The 22,885-nt window shown below is 37.9% G+C and overlaps 1 protein-coding gene across 1 annotated transcript in view; it reads right to left on the reverse strand.

The window, feature by feature from the left end:
• PLCL1 (phospholipase C like 1 (inactive)) overlaps window positions 1-22,885 on the reverse strand; it is a 238,418-nt gene that overhangs the window by 13,164 nt on the left and 202,369 nt on the right. The window contains exons 4-5 of the mRNA XM_026667943.2: window positions 17,055-17,130; window positions 7,523-7,632 (exon numbers count right to left, since the gene is read on the reverse strand). Of these exons, the coding sequence (XP_026523728.2) occupies window positions 7,523-7,632; window positions 17,055-17,130 (186 nt within the window). The remainder of the gene's footprint in view (window positions 1-7,522; window positions 7,633-17,054; window positions 17,131-22,885) is intronic.

Genomic DNA, 22,885 nt, shown 5'->3' on the forward strand with positions numbered 1-22,885 from the left:
CTTAAGCTTAAACTTTTTTAGTTTCAGCTGTAGGGAACCAAGGATTCTCTTTAAGCCCCCATAAAAACACAATCTCTATTCTTTTCCATCAGAGCTGTGCCAATGTTTGTTTCTGATATAATTTTTAGTGTGCCAGAAGTAGCAAATTGTTTAACATGGAGTGAAGAAACATTTTAATATATACTTGGGTTAATTTAGTTTTAATTGAAATGAAATTATATTTATTTTTGCCTGGTCCCTCTTACAATTTATATGGTAGCCCCTAACATAATCCTTGAAGACAGAAAGGCTATAGACCCATGATATAATTTGTCTTAAATTATAAAAATGAGGAATTCAAAGATTTATTATTTTGAGGAATTAAAAGATTTATTATTTTTCCTTTGACCTTGTTTTACTTCAGTGTTCAACTCAGGACGGCAGGTCTGTGTAGCTCAATCTCAATCCCATCTTTTGCATAGAAATTATGGATTCAAGGCTGCTTTATCTATTGCAGCATGGATCTCTTTTCCTCATCTTTCAAGCTTTTGTTTTTCTCCAGACACCTTTCTGAAGCTAGATTCTTTTTAATTTCCTGTTTATTCTTGTCCTCTTTTTTCCTACACTTTTGCTCAAAAAAATTTCCCATAGTGGCTTATTCTCAGGCTTATAATCTAAAAGGAATGAGACAAGATAAAAATGATAGGAAGGGAAAAGAAAAACTGTTTATTTTTACTAAAACACTGACTTGACAAATTATCCTTCTGAACGTTCTGGGGTCAAAGTTCTTGTTAAAAAATTGTTGTGGCTAACAAGGTTGGTATAGTCGCTTAGAAGGACACATGCTTCTACTAAAAGTATAGAACTCAATGTGATCTTTGATATTGTGTAAGATAACACAAGGTTATTTGCTACGATTGATTTGCCTCTCTAAAATACATAAAATGGAATTTACATATTTGATGGGGGGAAAAGAAATCAAGCTCTAGCTAGAATAAAGTGTCTGAACAATCCAGCAAACCTGTTTTTTTCTGTTTTCAAAACAATGGGAAAATAATAAGCAGCTGATGCAACTTCCTTTATTTTCTTCCTTGAGAGCTGGAAGGATTTGTTTTAGATCTGGCACATAGATAAAGGTTACATACTGAATGAAGTGGATGAGTGCAAAACTATAGTGCTAACTATAACATTAAAAGAGCCCTACTTGATCAAATTTTAGATAGTCTTTGATTTAAGACCATTCATTCAGCGACCATTTGATATTAAAACAGCACCAAAAGTGGACCTACAACCCATGACTAAAGTTAAGGGCATTGCAATACTTCCATAGTCCTGTGATCAAAAATAGGGCACTTGTCAATACCTACCCGTATTGAATGACTACAAAGCTGCTGTAACTCTCCCTGCCATGCCGTTTTGCCACCCTGCATATTAGTATGAGGTGGCAGCAGTGCCAGGCCTGGAGCTGAAGTAGAGGTCCAGGGTTTCCAGCTGGCTGCCACTTCCTCCAGGCCTCTGCTTTAGCCCCAGTGCCACTGCAGCCATTGAGAAATGCTGCCTCCAGCCTCATACCATGGCCAGCGATGTCACACCATTCTGCAAAGCCCCCAATTGCCTCACCACTCTGAGCTTCACATGCCGCCATTCCCTTGTGGTACTCACAGTCCTTACTTGGGATTCCATCTGCTTAATGACCCATAATTCTACTTATAAGGGCAACTGGGAGAGCTGCAACTAAGCAAATCAGTCATGTGACATCTTGCTTAATTAATGCTTTACTTAGTTACCAACATTCCTAACCCAATTGTGGTCATAAGTCAAGGACTACCCTTAAAGGCTTATCTAGTTTACCATTCTTTTCCTGTATTAGCCAATCCCTGCCAATGGGAATCTTACAAGACACTATAAATTCAAATATGCCTGTCTATAGAATAGAATATTCTTTATTGGCCAAGTATGATTGGACACACAAGGAATTTGTCTCCAGTGCATAAGCTCTCAGTGCACATACAAGCAACAAAGTGATAAATCATAATCATAAGATACAATCATAAATCATAACATACAAACAATAAAATGATAAATCATAAGATACCAACAGGAGAAGATAATAGGAAAGATGAGAAGGATATCTATTTTAAACCTAAGCAGTATCAGCAAAAAGTGAGCTGATACTATATGCTAGTAAATACTCAGGGGACTATATTTGATACACAATTCTATAACTCACAAGACTTTTTACAAACTCAAATTCCTGAATATTACTATAGCAACTTCTAGATCAAGCTAATTCTTAGCAGGATTTGCATTACAATCACTGCATTTGCTTAATAACCATCACAAAAAAATCATAAAGTCATGTCTAGTCATGTGATGATCTGCTTTACAATAGTCATGATTTATGACTGAAATTGTGGTCTCAATTACAGTCCTAACTCAAGGACTATCTGTATGCTACTGAAATTTAATAATTTACCCTCAGCAGTGCTGAAGAGCAAAAACTACAAAAACACCTCTCCTGAAATGCTTTGTCCCTGCTAGGATAGGAGCTTTGAATCATGGGATCATGTCCTTTTGTACCAAGACATCCACAATACCCTTAGCTCATTTCTAGTTTGGATAGAATTCCATACACAACTTCTTTAGGCAGATAAAGATCCGAAGATAAATGTTGCAGTTGCAAAGTCTGTATTTGTAGCTTCTAGAATCTGCACACTGTTAAGAGCAAAATAGGCTGTGCACAATTACAGGACCTTTTCATTATGCAAGTTGCATTGTAATTTCTACTATATGCATAAGTTTCTTTTGAAGTCTGGGTCAGTTCTCTGCAATAAAGTTTGATGGGCTGACATTATTTGAAGCAGAAGTGACACTTGCTTCTTTCTAATATAATGACTCAGGTTTATTAACTACCACCTTGAGGAAACCAATATTACCTTGAAATTATTGTGAGAAATTAATCCATAATTTCCCGCAGCTAGAAAATAATCAACTCAAAGACTATTGAGAACACTATCTTCCACATTAATAAAACCATGCATGCACCTGTTTATTTTTAGCCTCGTAAATGATAGCCTGGTGCTGTGAACAAACAAAATGAAGCACTCATGAAGATGTTGGTAAATCTGTCAACAAAAAGCCATGTAATATCATCTATTAACTATCTATGTTTGCAGCTCTTTAAAAGGTACATGTCAAGGGCCATAGTTAAAATCTGTTCTAGTGCAGGAATAGATTCTTTTGCTCTTTAACCCCTCATGAAAAATGCCCCATTTGGGGGAGCTGCAGAGACATCATGGCCACCACTTCAACATGCAAAATAAAATTAACATTTTAGCTCAATTTCATGCAGCTTGCTCTGAAAGCCACGAAAAAGGTGATAGGATATAGCTTTGGATCATGGGATGGGGAATGGATACTTGACAGCCTGTCCTTCCAACTTCATCCAATGCGGGCAAACTTCTTGAATTCTGATCATTCCATTATAATACAATAAGATTAAATCAGTTTACCTTTCAAACCAGTTATTAAACAGTTTATTACCCTTGGACAAATCCCAGCTTTTCAAATGGAAGCAATATTTCTGTAAACAGTTGAAAATTAGTCTTATTGCAGTGGAGGGATCAACCCCTTTTTTTGTACATATGCAGTCAACTTTTTGTTAGGATGTGTATGGTTATGATAAATAATTCAAAGTTCATTATCAGAGGTCACATTTTATTCTCGCAAGAAAAACTCTGTTACAGGTTTGTGTTGAGTATAAAATAAATGAAGTCAATGATTGTCTGAGGGTTTGAATTTTTTTCCTTTCTGAAGCGAAGAAAACAAATAGGTTTTACTTTATCTCCCCAAGGTAGATACATTATCTCAGTAAGCCTTCTTTATCATAAACAACATGAAAAATCAATATTAAGTTTGTAAATCTAAGGGAATATTCTGTTAGGCTATACTTACTAAACTGGATTTAAATTTGAATGAGAAGATATTATCCAGCAAATGCAAATCATGACAACTGCCACATTAGGACTACTTCATTAGTTTCAGGGCTATAATACAGATAGACCTCGACTTACAACCGTTCATTTAGTGACCATTTGAAGCTACCATGGCACTGAAAAATGTGACTAATGACCCATTTTTCACACTTATGACCAAAGCAGCATCCCCATGGTCACGTGATTTACATTCAGATGCTTGACAACTGGCTCATATTTATGACGGTTGCAGTTTCTTGGGGTCATGTGTTCCCTTTTTGCGACCTTCTGACAAGCAAAGTCAATGGGAAAGTCAGATTCAGTTAACAACCATGTTTCTAACTTAACACCTGCAGTGATTTACTTAACAAATGTGGCAAGAAAAACCATAAAATGGGGCAAAGATCATTTAACAAATTTCTTACCTAGCAACATAAATTCTGGGCTCAATTGTGGTCGTAACTTGAGAACCCCCTGAACTGAAGTTTTATACACTGATTCAGAAATATCTAATAATTTGAAAATGAATAGCATGGCAGGCCATGAGGTATAAAGGCACTGAATAAAACAGCTCCATGCAAAACACAGTTGCAAAAGATCATTTGACTTTGATGACTTAAGTGGAAGCATTTTTCATTAACATTTTTCATTTCATTTCATCAATATTTGGTTTTATAACTGAGCTGAGATGTAATATTTTTTCAAGAGGATATAATCTAGAAATTTCAACCTATTGAGTGCTATGAAAAATCTTGCTTTTCTATTTCTTCTTTTTCTCAGCTGAGTAGAGATTTTTCTTCGTATCTTTTTTTGCTTTCCTCTTTCTGCTTGGCACAATATTTCTTGCCTTCACTCAGAAGAGATTTAATTTGCTTGCTTGTTGCCTTTATCATGGAGACACCCTCGCTTAGACCGGCTACAGGTAGCCCTTGTTAGTAAACCTCTGTTTTTCCCTTAGGCTATACAACCTCCTGAACTGCCTTTTCTAGTAAGTCTCACCTTATGCCCAGAAGACTGTGGAATATAAGTAAAATTCTTCTGTCCTGTTACTGGGAAATGCACAAGTTGAGCTGACATGAGTTTCAGTGTTGCTTCCACCACGATGGTCCTGTTCCCAGAACACTTTCCATGCCCTAAATCAGGAGTGTCAAACTCGCGGCACGCAGGCTAGATGCATCACGTGCTGGCCACGCCCACCCCCAGTTTAGCAAAGGTCATGATATGTCACATGATGACGACATGACACTGTGAGTTTGACACCCCTGCCCTAAACTGTTTGCCTATATAGGGCTTAGCAGCCTGGCCTTGCCACTCAGGGTGCTCAGCATCTACAAAATATTTGTGGAAAGCCATGGGAAATAATTTGGAAGGCCACTCAGCTCTACTCACTCTGTTGTCTTCATTGTGACACACAAATTCCTTTTGGTGGCATTTTTGCAAGGCAACCTGGACACTTCTTCTTGGACCCCCTGTAAGCCTAACATTTTATGGAAATGCTACTTTGTCACTGTTACTGTTTTTTTTTTTTTAAGGGACTGTTTCAAAGTCTTGACTCAATTGTTTTAACATGCTACACAAATATTCTACTAAGCATGTCATTCTACTCAGAATGAGTAGGTTCATTGAATCAACTCTAAATATTCTGGTCATGGGGAAGCTCTGGCCCACAGTGTCTTCCAGCTCATACTGCATCCTCCCACCCACCAGCACCTTCGTCTCCCCCAAATCTACCTCACTGCTTTCGTCTTCATATTTGAGATTTATCTCCAATAAATTAGGTTCTTGTTTCTTTTTAGGTGTGAGAATATGGAGGCCATGTGGATGTGGAAAGGTATCTATGAATAGGAAAACTATGGAGATAAATGTAGACAAGTGTGAAAGTATGAATAGACAATGGTGGAAAAGTGCACTGGCAGGTACAAATGTGTTTGCAGAAATAAAGAGGGAAAATGTTGTATGATATTAAGAGATGCATGCATGCATTTATCCCTCCTTCCCCTGTATAGAGTTCCCCAGAAGCTAATAGGATGAGCAAGTGGTTCTTTAAAAACAATCTGGAAGCATTCATATTGGCTGTTGCATTCCCAAGAAAAGTCATTTCCTAATCTTTTTTCCCCTAGAAACTGTTTTGAATCCAGAAGATGAATGGGGAAAACAATAACTAATTATGGTGCAATCGTATGCATTCTTACTCTGAAACAAATTTGATCATTTTTTTCTCCACAGAAAGCATATCTTTCCATTGAGGTAACTGGATATTTAAAGGAGACGGTCTGTATACTATGTGATCAAAAACAGAAACGTGTGTTCCTCATAAAATCTGATTCTCGCTTGGATATTAGGAAAACATATTGCCATTTGGGGCTCCAGTCTCTCTAATGAATGCTCCACAGCACACACAAATCATCTACAACAGGAGATTTTTTTTCCAATTGTAATAGTACATTTAACCACAAAACTGGTTAAATTTTAAAAACTTGATACTTTGACCTGTGATGAGTTACAGACTCGGGCAATAATAACTCACAATCCAATCAAGTAATTTTGTCCACACTCAGCAAAGTAATTAATAATAGTAAGAATCAAATAGAAAAAGTGAGCTATATAAACATTTTTGTCTTATCTGAAAGTGCTCCTCTCCTCCCTGGAGGGGAGTTCAAAACAAAGCCATCATGACAGGAATGTATTCCTTTTTCTACAGACAGTGGAGTGATGCAGAATGCAACTGCCTTGGCAACAAAATTTCTTTTTTTCTCTCACAATATTTTAGATTTGGTGAGTCCATCTACATTTAGCGCTATGATAATACTGTTACATCTGAAGTTACATCTACATGAGTTGAAATAATATTTTTGCTGTGGATCCCTTTTGGTTGCACACCAAATGTAGGAGCCAAAACAAATGGCTTCAAAGAGGCAGGTTCTCTGTTATTTTCTAAGAGCAACGCTTTAGCAGGCTATGTCACGAAGTGCATAGACATTACATGTCCTAATAGTACCAATCAATATTTCTTTTCTGGAAAGAACACCAAAGACCAATGCTTATTCAGAAGCACTTGACAGAAATAGAAAGGCAAAGCAGGAGAGAAACACACACATTCCTCAAAAAAACTGCTTTCAACAATTGCAAACAAGCAGGTTTTGTCTGCTTATGTAAGACACAGACAGGTTGCTACTGGTGGCATGAAAGCACTGTGGATATATCTAGCAACAAAGAAGATCATGACCTACAAGGTCCCTTCCAACTCTTGTTAATCTAATGTGATCTAATTTCCTAGGTACTGCATGGTAGACCTAGGAGAGGAAGTCAGTCTCTCAAGTAATTTTGTTGCACAAAAAACAGAAGCCTTCTCCTTGGTATCCATAGAGGCAAAACAACTGATTCTGGTTTGAACTGTACTATACCCAAGCCAATAAACTTTTATTTGACTAAGAATTACTTTAGTAGGTTGTTATCTGTAAATAGCAATATTCCTGATTTGTTTGCGGAGAGAGAAAAAAACTGTGTCAGTATCTCACATAGCCAAAACAGACTTTTTACCGAAGGAAAACAGTTCAGTTTACATTTACCTTCAGCACAGTGATATTCCACGCAAAACTCTCAATTGCTTTGCTGAGTTTTCTTCCTTTCAAGCCTTCCTTTGTTCCTAAGTTGTGTAGTTCTTCATGGAGCTCCATTCCTAACAAAATATGGGGCACAGTAATTACAAGCAGTTATTGAAGGAAAGTAAATTTTTTGAAAAGTTGTGACTGTTTATTATTGATCCATGACATTTTACAGACAATAGTTAATCAATCTGATGCTGGCAAAATCTGTGTGCCTTCAAACTTCGCTCTTGATGATCAGAGGTTTCCCTGCCTAAAAGCATGTTTTAATAAAACAATAATTAATTTATAACCAATATGCTCCAATATAACAAAAAACTAGAACCATTTATTTGCAGCAATACTTTAGGTCCCACAACTTTGTAAGTAAGTAAATAACCTTCAAAGGGTGAATGAAAACTAATGGCTCCATAACTTCAGTTTAAATGGGAATACTTGAATAAATGAAACAAGAAAATAATCCTTGGAATGAGCTTTCTTGTTGCCAGTATTTACAATACTTCTCCACATAATCATCACCATTCTCTACTTGACTCTGCCAACAATGAACAATGTTCATAAAACCATAACAAAATAACCTTTTTCAGCTAAGTCCTAATTGTCTTTTCCACCTCTTCATTTGAATCTAGCTGATGTTTGCAAAGGTATTCAATTTTGGGGAATGTAGAAGTTGTATAATGCCAAGTCTGAGCTATTTGGTGGATAGGGTAACACAATGAGATTCACTTTGCAACTGAAATGGCCTCTTGGGTGATTTGTTAAAGTGTGAGACCTAGCATTTTCATATTGCAAAAGATTTTCCTCCTTATACTTCCAAATTTGAGTTATTTTCAATCATACTGAAGTTTTGTGTGATGCAGTACAGCACTTAATTGATAAGTGGTGCCAGGTTCAAGAAAATCCATGTGAATTATGTATCTCATCCCCAAAAGACTATGACCATGAATTTTCCTGGGTTTTAATTTCCCCATCTCCACTTCTAGGTAAGGCTTTGTGATTATATTCCATGGGCTGAAGCTTCATTTCTGGGTCATAATAATGAGCCTGTGTTTTATGGCTGTCACAATACTTTGAAGCAATTCTTCTTCCTTATCACAGCATGACAGTAAATTTGCCAGTAAATTTGCTGGCAAATTTAAATTTTTGAAACTTTTATCTCTACTGCTGGCATGCAAAGAACACATCTTGTTACTAACTTTTTAACACATCAATTTTGTGACCCATACTTTTATGTGAAATAAAAGCTGGACAGTAATTTCTCTTTGAGTGATATGTTGAATATCCTTAATCAGACTTAGTTATATGAAATGTAATGGTTAATATCACAGATTGTTTCCTTTTTCTTTAATCACATGAAACTGCTCTTCTTGGTTTACCTTCTCTTAGATATGGGCTAGATTGAAGAGGCAGGACAACGGTAGAAGGAAAGGATTTATTTATTTAGCTCTGAACAAAAGACTGCCGCCCAGTGTGCCTGCTGTTCTTTTTACAGGCTGCTGTCCACAATTCCAGCCACTGACGGCTGTTCATTTTCCCGCCTGGAAAATGAACCAATGGCGGAAGTCTGACATCACTGACTTTTCCCATTGAATGTCTAACACCCCTCCCCTCCTGGAAGAAGCATTCCTCCGATCAGCTCTCACTCACAGACATAATCACATAGGTAGGAGGGACTCCTGTGAGTGCGACTGGACCTTCGCAGTTCACCGCCCCCCAGCAGTGGCAACCTGACTAGTTGGGTCTGTTGTCACTCCAGAACCAGCCTCAGGGTTTTTCAGGGGCGGGGCTGGCTCTGACGGAACAGAGGGCTCTGAGTTTCTTTGCTGGATCCCCCCCCCCCTTCAGCTAAATTATCCTGCGGTGTACTTGAGTTTGAGGCCCACCCTAGAGTGGGGAGGCTTGTGTTTTCAGTATTTGTAGTTGTTAGGGTTGGTCTTTACCTCTCTATGTTGTGTTTCTGTTTCTGAGGTTTTCTGGTCGTTCAGATTCTGTTCCAATCGTCCCCTGAGTTGGTCTATGTGTCTGCTCCATATTTTCCCATCTTCTAGTTCTACTCTATAAGATCGGGGGCCTGTGACTTGCACTACTTGTGCAGGAACCCATGGGGTCCCCCCTGCATAGTTATGAGCATAGACCGATTGACCTATGTTCAAATATCTGCATTTACTCGTCGAATTTGCGGGTGTGCTTGGATTGGTTGTCATCTATCTAGCTCTGATCTTAACTTCCGCCCCATTAAAAGTTCTGCTGGACTTCTGTGTGTGGTGGCCGAAGGTGTGATATGTTGTATCATTAAGAATTTGTCTATTTTCATTTGCCAATTCCGTGGTCCCATTTTTGCTAAGGTTTCCTTCATGGACCTTACGGCTCTCTCTGCCTGCCCATTATTCTGGGCGTGTCCAGGTGCTGATAATGCATGGCGGATTCTCTGTTCAGCTAGGAAACATTCAAAATTGTTTGCTGTGAATTGGGGCCCATTATCTGATACCACATCTGGTAACCCATGTGTGGCAAACAATTTCCTCAATACCTTAATCACAGCATCTGCTGTGGTGGTTTTCATGATCGCTACTTCCACCCACTTTGAATATGCATCAACAGTTATTAGAAATGTTTGCCCCTGCATTGGCCCTGCCAGGTCTATATGTATTCTAGACCAAGGTGTTTTTGGTGATTCCTATTCTAGGGTTGGTGCTGAAGGGGATGTGGGTCTAGATTCCTGACAAGGCGTACTACCTGCAGCCCATTTTTCAATTTCCTTATCCATTCCCGGCCACCAAGTATAACTTCTGGCTAATGCTTTCATTCTTTCCATCCCTGGGTAGCCCTCATGCAACATTCTTAAGACTTGTTCTCTCAGAGTCTCAGGTATCACAACTCTATCCTCCCACAACAAACACCCTTTAATTACAGACAGTTCATTTTGCGGAATTTTAAATGGTTTAAAGTCACCTTCCAGCACTTCTTCTGGCCATCCCCTCAACACCCAGTTTAAAATACGTGTCAGAGTTTTGTCTTCGGCTGAGTGTTTGGCTATCTCTGATGCTGTGATAGGGCCAGTGGCAATGTCTTCAATGAAGAGTATGGATGTGGCTGGAGCTGGGTCTTCAACAGGTTCCGGAAGGGGGCAACGGCTGAGAGCATCTGCATGAGTGATGGTCTTGCCCGGTCGATGTATAAGGCGATAGTTATATGCAGCTAAGAAAACAGTCCATCTTGTCATTCTAGGGGACAATATGTTTGGTGTTGGTTTGTTTCCTGTTATGATGACTAGGAGTGGTTTGTGGTCTGTGACTAGTTCAAATTGTCTCCCATAAAGATATTCGTGAAAACGCTTAATGCCTGCTACTACAGCCAGTGCTTCCTTATATAGCTGGCTGTAATTCCATTCAACTTTGGATAAAGTTTTTGAGTAGAAAGCAATGGGTGCTTCTCTGCCATTCGGGAATTTATGGCTGAGAATGGCCCCTACCCCAAAAGGAGATGCATCACATATTAGTGAAAGAGGTAATGTTTCATTGTATTGTACTAGAACACTGTTAGAAGTTAGGAGTCCTTTTATGGATTCAAAAGCAGTTGCTTCTCTGTGCCCCCAAGTCCATTCTGCATTTTTATCAAGAAGTCTGTGAAGTGGTTCAGCAACTGTCCCTTTCTGTGGTAGAAAAATACTGTAAAAGTTTAAAAGTCCCAGGAAAGCTTGTAATTCTGTTTTGTTTGTTGGAGTGGGAGCTTCCTTAATTGCTTTTATTTTACTATCAGTGGGGTGTATACCTGCCTCATCAATTAGATATCCCAGAAATTCAACACTTGCTACTGCTATGTGACATTTCTCTTTTTTGAGTTTAAGGCCAGCTTCTTGAAATCTGCTCAAGACTAGCCTTAGTCTTTGTTTAAGTTGTTCTTTGTCCTCTGCTGCCACAAGGACATCATCAAAATAAGGTACCACTCCCACAATGCCCTGTAGTAGGCGTTCCATTAAGCTTTGAAATAGTCTAGGGGCTACACTGACCCCAAATTGCAGTCTTTTGCATTTGAAAGCACCCCTGTGTGTTACAATGGTATGAGCTTCTGCTGTTTCTTCATCCACAGGTAACTGCTGATAGGCTTGAGCCAAGTCTAATTTGGCAAAAAAAATTCCCCTTTCCTATTGAATGCAATAGATGTTGTACAACTGGAACTGGGTATGCGCTCTGTTGCAATGCAGTATTAATTGAAATTTTATAATTAGCACAGATTCTGATTGACCCATCTGGCTTAACTGGAGTGACTATAGGGGTCTCCCACTTAGCATGATCAACTGGCTCTAGTACTCCCTGGGCTATGAGTTTATCTAATTGTTCATCCACTTTGGGTCTCAAGGAGAAAGGGACTCGCCTTGGTTTTATTCTGATAGGGGGTACTTTTGGATCAAGGTTGAGGGAAATAGGGGTCCCCTTATACTTGCCTAGGGTTCCGTCGAACACATCCTTGAATTCAGTCTGCAGGTCCTCTCTCATTTGATTGTGAGCCTCCACTTACGTGGTGTGGATGGCTCTAAACCATTCTATTCCAAGGAGGCTTGGCACTTCTTTGTCCACAATGGTTAAAGGCAATTCACCGGTGAAGTTTCTGAATTTTACTGGAAAAATTCCTCTTCCTAACACAGGAATTATGTTCCCTTGGAAATCTTTTAGTATTAAACGTTGTGGTTTTAGTTGTTGTTGAGTTATGCCAGGGATTGCTTCTTTTATAGTTGTCCAGGACACTATAGATATGTAGGATCCGGAGTCAATTTCCATACACAAGGTTTTTCTCCTATTATCACTGTGATGTTGAATTTCTTTGATTTATGGTGATCAGAATGCCCCATTATTGTGTGTTCCTAGTCTCTGTCCTTCTCCATTCTATTCTCTTCCCTCCTGTAATTTGAATGAGGAGGTCTCTGGAATCCCCTTTGTTGTGGGCCACGTGGATGATTAGGGAACCCTGCTTGTCTCTGCCTGGGGTATGCTGGCAGATTTGCTCTGCATGCTTCAGCAATATGCCCCCTTCTCTTGCATCGGCGGCAGATTGTATCCCTGAATTTGCAAACCGCCCGGGGGTGGTTCCCTTTACAGCCTGCACACCATAGGGGTCTCTGGCTCGTCCCTTGGGGCCCTGATCTTCTATCAGGTTTTACTCTATGTGTTTCTTCCTCCTCTTCTTTGGAGAGTTCTCCAATCTCCCCCTCTCCCTGATATTTGCTGGTCGTCCCCCATGCTGAGTGAACGCTCTTGGATTTCTCAATTTTAGCTGCTGGTTTTTCCGAGATTTCTGCTGCTCGGGCTTCCTCTATTACTTCTTTTAAAGAGATGCTCTTTTTAGTTATCAGCTTCCTTTGCAATCTCAGGTCCCTCATTCCAACTACAATTCTATCTCTTAAAGTTATTTCCACATTTTCAAACTCACAGCCTGCAGTAATATCTCGTAGGTTTGTAAGGTAATCATTTATGTTCCCACCTGGTTTCTGTTCTCTGCAGTAAAAGTCAAGTCGGTGAGCCAGTGACGATGCAGCGGGAGCATAATGTTCTTCTAACATCTTCTGTAATTCTTTCCATTCCATTGTTTCCACATCTTTGGGAGCAGCTAGGGTTCTAGCCATTTTGTAGAGGCGATTTCCACAATATCCCAGGAATAGAGCTCTCTTCCTCTGTTCTGTTGCATCCTGCAGTGAATTTGCTTCTAAAATCATTCGAAATTGTCCCATGTACGTGACCCAGTCATGCTTTTTTGGATCAAAAGGTTCTGGTTGACCGTGGGTGGACATTCTGATGATCAGCATGACGATAGCAGCATTGGAATTTTCTGTCTTCGACTCGTTTCCTTTGTTCTCTTCTAGAATCCCACCCTCATCGCCAGTGTTAGATATGGGCTAGATTGAAGAGGCAGGACAACAGTAGAAGAAAAGGATGTCTTTATTTAGCTCTGAACAAAAGACTGCCGTCCGGTGTGCCTGCTGTTCTTTTTACAGGCTGCTGTCCACAATTTCAGCCACTGTCGGCTGTTCATTTTCCCCCCTGGAAAATGAACCAATGGGGGAAGTCTGACATCACTGACTTTTCCCCACTGAATATCTAACACCTTCTTGCATTTTTTGGACCAGCAATGCACAGTACAGTCAATACATCATAATAAACAACATGCATTCAGTGACAAATTTCAGTTGGAGGAACTTTTTCAGCAGTCAAAAATTTAATTATGGAGCACTACTAAAAGAATACTGAAGGTTCATTTCATGAATAGTGACTTTTTTTTTTAACAGTAGTTTCCCACCAACTGAAACAAAGAAGCAGATTCTAAAGAACATGTCGGAGCTTTTAGGGTGTTAGTAGAGCCATTTGCTGGCAACTGAAAACACTGGAAATATTCCTTTTAATTCAACCCACGTAGTTTGTTTTCTGTTAATGTGCCTGATCATGTTTTCTGAATTGGAAGGGAAAAGGCTGATTTGAGGTTTGCATCTGTCAAGTATACCTTAAAGCAACAGCACTGATGTCTCTGGTTTAAAGATATTTCTAAGAAGTGCTATGCACACGTCTGCCATGTTTCAAATCATCTCTTTTCCTTCAATTCATGATCCTTCTGAATCCCTAACTTCTATTTGACTTAGTGTTTTATCCTCCTCAAACACTGAATATCACAAAAGACATGAGGATTGTCCCAAAGCTTCATGAAAAATCATAGTCTCCATTTGCAGGTCTGCCAGTCTCCCATATAATTATTTATTTTTGTTTATTTCCTTCTGAAAAAAATTAAAAGTTTAATTGCTGAGAACAAAATGAAAACGAACAGTAGTGCAAGCAATTACTTTTATCCAGTGTATGCAGGAAGTATGCTAAATACTGGATTCACTAAAATCAATTCAAGGCAAGCCATAGTTATACTGTATGACCTGGGTCTTTTTAAACTGTTACAGTGATATTAATCTGGTTGATAAAGTGTAATTAAGTCCATTTAAGCATGTTTCTAACAAAGTAATCAGCTTGTTACAGACACTTGTAAAGCTTAAATTAATGAAAATCTATTTAATTAAAGACATGCTACTTTTAATTAGAGTAATCTCTAACCCAATTATGTGACTCAAAATGCACACACATACAGTAGCTTTTAGGAAGAGAAAGGCTTTTAACATTTTATATTTTATAAGTCATATTTCTTGAGTAGCACATTGCAGATAAAATGAAACTATTTAAAATGCTAATTCACTAGAGACTAATTTTTCAGAATGACAATTGAGGATTCCACAAATTACACTGAGCAAAAAATTAGTTTATTTGGGTTCTCTTAACATTTCAGTCCCCAACCTAGCACCTCCCAGATGTGTTGGGACTACAATTCCCAGAATTCCCAAGTCTGGGAAGTCAAACTTAGTGTGCAGTAGTGAAAAGAGCCACTGTCATTTTAATTGTTCATGATTTAGCATGTTTTATGAACTTGATAAAGTATTCATAAAACATGGCTTAAAGAAATAAGTTTCATTCTTATACTTTTTATCTCTCTGTATAATACTTGTGAAAGTTGTTTTATTTCTGCTTGTTTGATCAGAAAGAGAATGTTAATGGTAAGGGTGGACCATGTGAAAAATATAAACCATAGCCTAATTCCCTTCAAGATTTAGGAATTATGTCTCACTATTATTACACTTCACTAACTGGTTCTACTAATTACTGCACAATATTCTACATGGGATCTTGTAATGAAATTTCACCACCTAGTTATTTATTTATTTAGAAAGTTGTAAAGGGATGTTTAAACAACAGCTTAGTGTAGCACACATGATTACTGTACAATATGTTTCAGCAAGCTATTGGGATGTGCTCTATGTTCTTTTTTATTACCTGCATGGGCAGAACTAAGACTTTAAAGCTTTACCACGTGTTGTAGTTAAATAGAGTAGGTTTGTTTGGTGTAACAAAAAAGGATTAATATTAACCACACACAATTTTAAAGAAACTCATTCCAAATGATTAGTGCTAGCTACAATTCCTGATCCAAATGACCCCATGACTGACTAAAACTGAAAGGGAAAGAATCTGGCAATTTCCTCTTGGTAATTGGAGAAGAAAGGAAGACGTCTGCATGTCCAAGGTTTAATGTTGTTTTCCTTTCATCCAGGAATAGCAATGTGTACAGGACACCAGCAGATGATGAGGAATCCAAACATTAAACAATCAGTCAAAATCACATATGGGATCTTAAGGAGTAAGCAGCAATTATTTTTTTGAATGATTAATCTTTAAAAATGTTATGCTGAAGTATGAGTTTAAATGCCAGATGAACATGGCCTGGGTAACATCTTCTATTTAATATAGGTAGACAAATTCATTTACCAATCCAGGGATCATACTAATACTAAACCCATCCTTAAGAAAGGGGTTAGCTTTATGTGACCTGTGCATTAATTGAAAAGCTCAGTACTGAACTTTCAATCAGTATTTATTGATTATTGTTTTTCTGTGCTGCAGAAAAACACAATATTTTGTCACTCAGAATGTAGAAATCCACTTTTCACTCACCTGACTTCAGATTTCAAATAGGAGTCATTCCTACATGCCAGCAATTGAACTTCAATCAGAATAGAGCTGGAAGGGACCTTTGAGGTTTTCTAGTCCAACCTCCTGCTCAAGCAGGAGACCTTAAACCATATCGGAAAAGTGACTGTCCAGTCTCTTAAAAATCTCCAGTGATGAAGCACCCACAACTGAGGGCGAGCTGTCCCACTGGTTAATTGTCCTCACAGTTAGGAAGTTTCTCCTTAATTCCAGGTGGTTTCCCTCTTTGATTAGTTTCCAACCATTGTTTCTTGTCCTGTCCTTTGGTGCTTTGGAAAATTGACCCCCTCCTCTTTGTAGCAACCTCTCAAATACTGAAATACTGTTATCATGTCACCCCCTAGCTCTTCTTTTCTCTGGACTAGACAAACCCAAATCCTGCAACCCTTCTTCATATTTTTCAAGGTCTTTAATAATCTTAGTTGCTCTTCTTTGCACTTTTCCCAAAGTCTCAACATCTTTTTTGTAATGTGGTGACTAAAACTGGATGCAGTATTCCAGATGTGGCCTTACTAAGGATTTATAAATTGGTACTAATACTTCACATGATTTTGTTTCTATGCCTCTGTTTATACAACCAAGGATTGTATTAGCCTTTTTGGCAGTAGCTGCACACTGCTGGCTCATATTTAAGTGATCTTCTTAACTTCTTAACTTCTCAGGACAAATTATAACACATGTACACTTTTTGAGAAATTTTCAGCCCCACCTCACTTCCAATTCTTTAGCTACTACCCTTGCAAGAAATTTTAAAAATGTGTTAAGAAAACTGTAATATAGAAATGAAAAAAAAATCTCAAATCCAAGTTTTAAAAATTTAATGCCCCATGGTAAAACAAATCTATTTTGAAATGTTTGGGCTCCTTATGATACATACCGTTTCTTTGACATATTTATTATAATACACATTAATCAAAGAGTATTACCTGCTTTCTGACACTGAATTATTTTGTCGTAAACAGTATCTGCTGTTTCTACAAGAAACTTGCTCTCTTGAATCATCTGTTAGAGAAAATCAAACAAGGAAATGTCAGTTTGATCATTTCTATCACAACTATTTGATGTTCAACATAATACAAGCATGTCAAAAAGTTTGTTTTTTCATTTCTGTAAAATGTTTGCCATTCAATAACCAATGCAAAGGGCACTGAAGAAGAAAATACAATGAACCTTTGTTTATGTCAAGTAGATATTATCCTGACAATTAGGAGGAAATGTAACAAGTAATAGCAGTAGGCTGGAGAAAATTACAAAGCTTCTGAACAATTCTAAACAAGTTGTACATCAAGCTACATGGGGAATGGAATCCTCCGTGCATGGTGAGCCCTCAATATGGTCCCCATATTAATGTTTTTCATATTAAGTAATCCTTCAGAGCAAATTTGGGAGGCAAGGAAGAGACAAGTCCTATTCAGTAACAATCACCCACATGAGGATAAATGTAATATTTTGGGATTTGTTTCATCCAAAACTATGGGACTTGAAAGTGAGCCTTTGTAATATTTAGCAAAAAAAAAATGCATATTAACCAGTGCTCATTTAATATAACAAAGTCAGTAGCATGTGAGACTGCTTCTATCTTGCCCCCATTTTAAACAGGATACATGCACATACACATTGGTGGGGTGGGGGAATTAGAATGTAGAACTCCAAGGAATTAAAGGCTACTAGACAGTCATGCCCTGTTGGATCATCATTTCAGAGATATTTTCTTATAGAAACAGAGAAACAGAATGACCAAGGGTGAGTGAAAAAGCAGTGGGAGCAGGGGCACTGATTTCCTGCCAGCTTCCCCACTGAGTCTGTGGGAATCTGGCAGAGAGCACTGCAAATCTTCCCTCCCCTCCCCTTCCAAGCAGGCAAGTAAGTGGCTGCTGCTGGGTGAGAGAGAGAGTGAGGGATTACAAGCAGGGGTGGGATTCAACTTTTTTAACAACCGGTTCTGTGGGCGTAGCTTAGGTGGTAGGCGTGACTTGGTGGTCATGTAACTAGGTGGACATGGCTTGGTGGTCATGTTATTGGCTGGGCGTGGCCAACTCAATATCACTCACATCAAGGCACGCATCTCCTCGCCTGGCCTCTCATGAGTGTGGGGATGCTGCAACAGTCGTAAGTGTGAAAAATGGTCATAAGTCACTTTTTTCAGTGCCATTGTAACTTTGAATGGTCACTCCACACAAGCAAAGTACCAGCAAAGGAGGGGGGAAAAACCTCCAGAGACGTTCCTGAGACAGGAAATCTAGTCCTGCCCAAGAATGTAATAAGGGTTAACGGAGAGGCAGTTTCTGTAAGCAACACCAGAATGTTTCCTTCCTGCCTTCCTTACAGGATTAGGCCAGTAATTTCTTCTAACAACCGGTTCTCCGAACTGCTTAGAATGTTAACAACCAGTTCTAGCGAATAGGTGTGAACTGGTAGAATCCCACCCCTGATTACAAGACTGGATGGGAAACTGTAGTGGAATGTGATCTGGATTCTTAGGAGAGAGGGGATGCATTTCATCATCAAAGAGGCAGTGAAGCTTAGGCAGTATGGTTGGGAGAAAGAGTTAGAGATCCTCCCTAACAATTCTCAGTGCATATGTACAGTGGTGCAAATAATTGCTTTAGTTTGAGGCAAGTTTTCTGACTACATATGAGGAACAATGAAGAAAACGGCTCAGAAGCAGTTCCATGTGTCTTTCTTGGTTCTTGGGACCTTAGAGAAACTGATTGATTGACTGAAGCAGAAGCCAGTAGCACAAATTTCAATCCCTTGGGAATTAGGGGTCCCAGATTTTGGACACATTCTGTAAATTAGCCCATTTGTACCTTGTACCTTGATTCAAAATTTTGTTGCCCTATGAGGCACCATTTTGGTCAATTAAAGGTCATGACAACAAGAGTTTTAGTAGCAGATAATCTCTCTCTTCTTCCTTAGGAGAAAGTGGGGAATCTTGTAAACAGTTTGTCACTTTTAAAAAAGGTTACTGAATGGATGACAAAATATTGTTACTTAATAAGAGAGCATATGGCCTCCAATAATTGTTATCACAACATAAAAGAAAGGAAGACAAAATAAAAGTTCAAAAATCAAGAGAGAAAGCCATGTCCTGGTGAAAGTATTAATAGGCACCGAGAGTCTTGCTCAATCACATTCCATACAACATTCTAGCAAGCAAAGTGTACACTCCCTGGGAGTTTTTAAAAGGCATTTGTGTTACGATATTTTTAAAAAGTATACATTTGAGTGGTAGGAAAATGCAGTATTTTTACAACATAACTGCAGCTTCCATGGGAAAAATTTGCAGCTCCTGCTCTTTCGTGCATATACAGGACAGCTGAAAAACAACGGGAAATAGCATTTATTTCTTGGCATTGAGCCCCTGAAATGTGAAAGCATAATTTCTGAGAGTTTGGGGAGCTATAAAAAAGGGTTTTCAGTGGCCAGCAGCCCAGGCTACGTGCCTGTATTTTCACACAGCTCTGGTATAGTACAGTGTTGATCATGTTTATAACACAGTCCAATGTTCTACACAATACATAATATTGTAATAAAGAGAAAAATATTGTATTGTGTCAACACATTTGTCTTTATATCAGGATGATATGCCATTTATGCACAGTCCCTACATCTGTGAGAGAAGGAGGAGTTCATATAGACCATTTCAAATTCCCTCTTTTGTAAAGCCTGTTTTTTAATTATTCATTAATGAATTTATTTAATTTAAAATAGATGATATTTAGGAACTTTCATGGTAGAGTATAACCATCACTTCACTGCTATAATACATTATTTCTACTTTTAAAATGTACATGCTGTCCTTTATAACAATATTTTTCCAAAACTGCATCCAAACACTATGTTAAGTTAAAAACAATGGCTAAAATATATAGCATACATGCAACAAAAGTAGAGGCAGAAGATTTAAATTAGTTAAGAAACTATATTCTGGCTTAAACATTAATGTATTAACCAATTAAATAAATATTATACATTAAATAAATAACAGATTAATAGAGTTAGAAAGGACCTTGGAGGTCTTCTAGTCCAATCCTCCTGCTAGATAAGCAAATCTTAAAAATGTTGCCCAGTCATTTCCAAATAACCCCATATCTTCTACAAAGATCTCAAAGAACGAAAAAAAATGAGAATCTTGCCTACAAATTATCTTCTCTCCATTTTGGAATAAAGCGGAGGATGGGATTATGATGATTCGATTTTTAATATCTCTCTCTCTCTCTGTGTGTGTGTGTGTGTGTGTGTGTGTGTGTGTGTGTCTGTCTCTGTCTCTGTCCCTTTGTGTGTTTGTATGTGTGGTGAGTAGCTCTAATACTCCTGCCACCTATTTTCCCACAATAGCAACCCTGTGAGGTATTTTTATTTTGTCTCAGTATGTGCTGTGTTTATTGTAAACCACCTTGAGTGCTATTCTCATTTTAACCCAGCAACCTATCTCAAGGGTAGTCTGAGGTAAAAGAGAGCAAGTGGCCTAAAATCTCCTAGCAAACTTCCTTGGCTTGAAAGTGGACCTGGGCCTCCGCCTGTATGATCCTAGCTCTGCAGCCAATCACAAACTGGTGCGGAGGACAATTTGCACCATAGTGCATGGATAGGTGAGGAGGCTTGTTGGTGCACGCCCATCCTAAAATCATTTTCTCATCCCAATACTAAACAGAATTTTGAAGCAAAGAATTTTAAAAGTCTACCATATCAGCAACTGAACTCTTCATTCTAGCTATAGCGCAGAACCAAGAAAAGATTTAAGATAGAATGTAACTCGGATGGGAACAATGAAGCCGCTGCCTCCTATTCACTATGATCAAAGCATTTGACATTTACTTCCAATACGAATAGGATTATTTTTTTTCATCTTGTCACGTTTGCAATTTATGAAATTCTATTAATCAACCATTTGGTTGTTTTTTTTTTAAAGTTTGTACTAAAATTTTCATGTAGTATACAATGTATTTCTCAATGCAAGTATATGCATTTCTAAGTTTTAAAAATGGCCCAGTTTATGTAATTTTATAAAGAACAGTCTCTAACATGGATTTTGTACATTCTGAATACATGCATCTTTAAATTGTTTATAAACTGCATTGCAGGGAAGTATGAATTTTGAATATTAACTTTTACATTGTTAAAAAAATTAAAAGTAGATAGGGTCATCTTCATATATGAATTAAATGGATTTCTTTCGCCCCTTTTTAAACATGTGTTATGTTTTCTTGATAAACATGGAAGCTAAGATTTTAAAAGCTACTTTACCAACATATTACAGATTATTCTTCTCACTATACTGCACAATGAGATTGTATTTATATGCAGCCACCAATAACAGATTTTTAACTGATGTTCTTGCTGCAACTCAAACCAGGCAAGACCTAGCAGCTATAATTTCACTGGCTGTCAAGTAAGTTTTAAAATAGCTTCTTGGCATTTTTTGAAATGAGTTTTGATTTATTTTAGTTTATTTCTATAGTGTTTAATAGTTTGGACTGATGTATTTCAGTCAACTCCTAAATGACAGGTGATTGTTAATCACATGCTTTCTCATTGCATTTATATCGAGATGTGCATTTATATCGAGATGTGCATAGGATGCATTTCTTTGCCTTTTATTTAAATTTGATTTTAGAATCCCCTGCCTACCTAATCTAAATTCTGGAAATATCAGAGGAATTACTAGGGGTGAGGGTGGGTGGGAGGAGAGGAGAACATGACATTTTATTATGTGCCAATATTTAGTTATAAATAAATGAGAAGTATATTTTTCTAATTCCATTGATATGTAAGTTTGGTGTGCTGTCTATTACCTATAAATCAGACTGGAGATCACGGGTTTAGAAAAAAATTAGTTTTGGTGATTTATCAATCATATTTCTATCCTGCTTGCTTCTGGTCAAGTCTGTGGCAATTCGGAGTAGAAAATTCAAGGCAACAATAAAATCAAAATCACATTCTACAATCTAAAACATCAGATCTATCATAAATCTCTGCAAATAACAAGAATATGCCAATTACTATATATATATATAAAATATCCGAGCTGCAATCTTAACATTATTTTTTAAAATGGGAGCTTGGATAAAACGATAGGAATAACTGTGTCCTCATCACTTGTGGCATTGTCCCTACACTAAAGCTTTTTTCTTCTATTTTATTATTTTAGTTGTGTTTTCTTTCAGACTTCTAGAGTATTTTTCTAGACTTCTATACTATTCAGCTTTGTATTATCTGCAAACTTCATAAATATTTCTACCACCTCTTCATCCAAAACCACCAAAAAATACTAAACCATAAAAGGACCCAGGTCTGATCCTTCTTGTAACATTTTCTGAATGTAGGTAGTTCTCGACTTACATCCATTCATTTAGTGACTATTCAAAGTTACAACAGCCTTGACTTAGTCCTCACACTTATGATTGTCACAGTATCACCATAGTCATGTGATTAAAATTTGGCTGGCAATCACCATGTATTTACAATGATAGCAGCATCCCAGCAATCATTCTGTCAAGCAAAGTGAATGGAGGAAGTCAGATTCATTTAATGACTGCATGATTCAGTTAACAACTGTAGTAATTTGCTTTAACAACCATGGTTAAAAAATAGTTGTACAATCCGGCACAGATTACTTAACAACTGTCTTGCTTAGCAGCATAAATTCTGTACCCAATTGTGTTTGTAAGGTGAGGACTATATGCAGGGGTGGGCTTTAAAAAATTTAGCATCTGGTTCTCCCGGAAGTTCTGGACTCCAGAGAGCCATGGTG

This window comes from Notechis scutatus, chromosome 1, assembly GCF_049901735.1.
Source record: "Notechis scutatus isolate UNSWTSFEM ecotype Mainland chromosome 1, rNotScu1.2, whole genome shotgun sequence".
Classification (NCBI taxonomy): domain Eukaryota; kingdom Metazoa; phylum Chordata; class Lepidosauria; order Squamata; family Elapidae; genus Notechis; species Notechis scutatus.